Source organism: Plasmopara halstedii (genome assembly GCF_900000015.1).
Source record: "Plasmopara halstedii genome assembly, contig: Scaffold_1548, whole genome shotgun sequence".
Classification (NCBI taxonomy): Eukaryota; Oomycota; class Peronosporomycetes; order Peronosporales; family Peronosporaceae; genus Plasmopara; species Plasmopara halstedii.
The window spans coordinates 2,637-6,784 of NW_020188460.1; the positions used below are offsets into that span (position 1 = coordinate 2,637).

Genomic DNA, 4,148 nt, shown 5'->3' on the forward strand with positions numbered 1-4,148 from the left:
TATTTAGGAAAATCTAAACTTATATTAAATAACGAAAAGTCAATTGGCCTTGGGAAAGCAATAATTACTCTTGGAGCAAGCGGATTGCGATCCGCTTGTTCCAAGTATAGAACGAAAGGTCGGTGACCTAAATAATACTTCCTCAAACGCTAAGCTACGGCAGCCCCGCTGCACATAGTGTAAGATGCGAGTAGTGGAGTACACCTTTCAGTGCAATGGGTGCTCGCGTAGCAATCACTTAATCTTGTTGGGAGAAGGCATGGCTCGTGTTAGTCTGTAAGTACGCATCCCACTTGAGTGAAATTGTGTACGATCCAGAGGTATCAACTCACAGATACTGGTGAGGACGACGGGATTTTCGTGTCGGCGGGGAAGCATCTAATTTTAATATTGACCATAGTAAACAGAAGTAATTTGAATTAAAATAAATAAGTACCAAGTTACTTGAGAACCTCTCGGTTCCGCTCTTTCATGGAGCGAACGATCTTCTCCTTCGTGCGGTCATCAACGAACTCTTTGATTCAGAGCTTTCTCTGTACGAAGGTGCACAGAAAACCCAGATGAAGAACCTCTAGATACTATAGTGAGTACATTCGTACGTTTGCGTCAATATGAGCTGGAAACAAGCGTCTGCAAAGACAAGGTTGAGTAGAGCTCGCAGTCGTGTCGTGCTCCTATAAATCATTTTTTAGAATCGAGAACAAATGACAAACCCAAAACTTTTCCTTTTCTTTACCGAGAGCTCCCATTTTAGCTGTGAAAAAAAACGATAAAATTATCTCATGGACTCCTTCAGAGCCTGCTGCTTGCAATGCTTGCCCTCAAAACTTACGGCTTGGCGACAGCATCGCGCTCTGGCAGTGAAAGTAGGAATACCACTGATCGAGTGAATCCTCCACGATTATGTGTTGGTGGCGGCTTGCCTGCCGCGCGCGAGATCCGGTCGTTAAGCAAGTTGGAAATTTTGACTCGTACACCAGGTCACCCACTCTACCGCACTACATCAACCTGTGACTATGGCCGTTATCTAGACTTTGAGGATGTAGCACTCAGTTGTCCGAAATACAGCCGGCCTGCAGGCTTTACGAAAGACTTTATTGCTGGTAATTATACCGATAGCAGTCTTTTGTCACTTGACAACCGTAAGCGACGTGCTGAACAATGGCAGGAAAAGATAGCGGTACGCTGCTTACAAATGCAAGTAAAACATGCAGAACTGCAGCGCACTGTTGAGGAAAGGAAGGAAATTCGTCGTGTTGATAGGGAAAAGCGACGGCTTGAAATGAAGATGTTTCGAAAGGCTGTGGTCCAACTTCAGGCTAGAATGCGAGGATATCTCACACGTTATTCTCTTGCGATAAAGAAGCAGCAACGCAATCACGAAGCGGCGTTGATTATCCAGCGAGCAACTCGATCACATGCACGAGTTCGTGTTGCGAAGGAAGTGGTGGAAGCAAGACGACTGAGAAAACGTATGGGGTATGTGACCAAGATTGAGCAATGTTATCTCAACTATCTTTCTCGTCGACGCGCTACGGAATATTTGCTCAAATTGCAAGAGGTTAAATGCCAACAAAGAGTGCTCAAGCTGGAGGCTGAGGCGAGAAAACAACGCCGGCGTTGGGATGCTGCGACGCAGATTCAGCGTCTGGCACGAGAATACTTGGCTCGGAAAGATATATGCCGTCAGGCTTCCAGTGCCTCAAGTATGAAAGCTGAAAAGGCTATAAAGGATGCACTTCTATCTGTAAACATTCGCAGTCGCAGTCGTAGAGCGAGCCGCGTGGTTGCACAGATGCAGCAAGTGCGACGCAAGCAAACTAAGGCGACTGACCGCTTTGCTTGTCTTTTGTCGAAATAAATGAAATGATGAAGTTCAAATGAAGTCTATTAGAAGTTTTATCTTTAGAGCAACAAATGCTTCGACCAGATCATAGATTTGCGCTAACATTGCACAATGGCTTCTTCACTTTCTCGTGTCGATTGTCCATGTACATAGAGAAAACCAGTATTGTTGTGCATCTAATCTGTCGTGTCTGAGTGAGGAAAATATCCAAGAATATCTTTGATGAGAATATTCCACACTACTTGCACGGCAACCTCGGCAACAATAAGCCATATAACAATCATCTCTAGCTTTGTGTCGTGCTGATGCGCGAGTTGTTGGCTTAATACATCCAGCCTGTATCAGTCAAAGAATTAATACAGCATAATTTAGCTCTTCGCAAAAACTCGCAGATACATCATTAAGTTTCAAGCAGACACGTACAGCTCGCGAAGGATATCTAAACGTGTGTTGAGAATCTGAACTCGGTTGTCCACACTCAAATACTTCATCACCTTTTTGTACAAAGGCTCATACTCGTCGTCTTCCCAAAAAAAGTCCGGCTCGTCCAGCATGTCAGAATTTAAATTCACGTCACTCCGCTGACAGTACAAGTTACAGACATTTGGATTACTCTTACAATGATCAAATCAGGTTCAGACGTTGCTCACCTCGATGAAGAGACGACCAATGAGCTTTGAGATATCACTCTGTGAATATTGGATCGAGCCCGTGGCTGCAAGATTCTGCGGAACGTGTTTTGTCGCACGAATAGTTTCCTCCACACGCTCCTCGAACACATCTAATTTTGAGGATTGAGCCATCGCAAAGGATATCGCCAACTTTTCGGACGCACGATTACTTCTTAATGTAATTGCGTCGTTACATATTAAACTTGCGTCTCCATACGTGTAGTCCATATCTTCAACCTCAACCTGTTTGACTGGCCCTACCGAAAATGCCCCTAATGCCACAAGATGTGCCTGTTCCTCTGCTCTTGTCAGTCCCCAGAAAACTGCACACCCTGTCCTGCAACACATTTAAGCATGATTTATCGACGACTTGTGTATAGAGCGAATCTTAAGCACTTTAAGCACCAACGCACGCAAAGTAAAAAGCATCCTTTTGCTGATATGAGACCGGCGATCCGTCTCTATACTCAAAAACCATAACAATCAAAGCATAGGTCACAATCTCTTGTCTCTGTTTTCCAGCAAAAACCACTTTACTCATGATCTGTGGCAGGTGCACAGCTGGAATGGATTGCACCCATATACATCTTGTGTTTCCATCCGTCGGAATGCAATTCTCCTCCTGGCAATTGACCTGTTTCGACTCTTTCAAGCCACTTAAGCAATTTAAATAGCTGTAGTTGGTCGCATGTGCAATAGGCAGACACCCGAAGCTTAGGAGCACTGGGTGGTTCTCTCAGCTGTTTCTTTATAGTCCTCATCCTTGAACGTCGTGTCGTATGACTCACTGTACCGGGAGCCGGCAGTGGCTTCGGAGGTCCGCGTTTAAATTTACTGTGCATTCCAAGTCCATGCCAATTCGCCCGTGGAATCAGACGAGAGGTATCTGACGACTGCTGACGGTAACTAGTCGGAGAAAACTGGTGGTCCAAATCAATGAAATCTAAATCATCGTCGCTGTCGCTGCAACTGCGGTCTTCGTCGGCTCCAAAAAAGCGGTGTGATCCATTTCCATTTCCCTCCTCTTTACGGTCGTATACGGCCGAGTCAGAATTGTAGTTTAAAGAAATACTATTAGGTCGAAGAAGCGGGGAGTTCTCGCACGCGTCAATGTCAGCTTGAGACTGCGGGGGACTGCGGCTGATGCGGCGGACGCTCATGGTCGTTCTATCGAAAACTTAAAGCGACATTGGAGCAACATGAAAAGCAAACAAAGATGCGACGATTTTTCTATTGATTTTCTGTTAATATAATTTGAAAGTGTCGTCAGAGTAAATTTGATAAGATATCTATCGTCAGCCACGGATATTTAAAACAGCGCTAATTAGCAAAAGTCGTATCGGCTTCTCCACTTAATTTCTCTTGAAAAAATACTTGTTGAGCATCTTTACTGGTGCTCGAACTCTTGTGAGTGGCGAATGACAATTGTCCCCATCATTCTTAGGAATTGCTGCTTTCGTATCATCTTTTGGGTAGATCTTAGGCAGTGAATCATTATAAGTTCTGGCTTCTTAATAAATAATTCATTAATGTTTTTGCCGATAGTTTATAAATCTATGAACCGTAGTTATGAGTATAAAACAGGACAAATGCAACCGAAGTTGTATTTCTCTAGATTCTGAAACGCTGAT

At 44.2% G+C, this 4,148-nt stretch overlaps 2 protein-coding genes across 2 annotated transcripts; one reads left to right on the forward strand and one right to left on the reverse strand.

Moving 5' to 3' along the window:
- Positions 1 to 811: 811 nt before the first annotated feature.
- PHALS_01371 (Myosin-like IQ motif-containing domain) lies at positions 812 to 1,861 on the forward strand (the record flags this gene model as incomplete). Its single annotated transcript, XM_024715745.1, has 1 exon — positions 812 to 1,861. One exon carries the CDS (start codon positions 812 to 814, stop codon positions 1,859 to 1,861), a length of 1,050 nt encoding a protein of 349 aa, XP_024581413.1.
- Positions 1,862 to 2,022: 161 nt separating this feature from the next.
- Positions 2,023 to 3,677, reverse strand: PHALS_01372 (Uncharacterized conserved protein; the record flags this gene model as incomplete). The annotated part of the gene is made up of 5 exons (XM_024715747.1): positions 2,023 to 2,182; positions 2,270 to 2,427; positions 2,497 to 2,854; positions 2,931 to 2,978; positions 3,055 to 3,677. The coding sequence occupies 5 exons, from the start codon at positions 3,675 to 3,677 to the stop codon at positions 2,023 to 2,025; spliced, it is 1,347 nt and encodes a 448-aa protein (XP_024581414.1).
- Between the last annotated feature and the right edge of the window lie 471 nt (positions 3,678 to 4,148).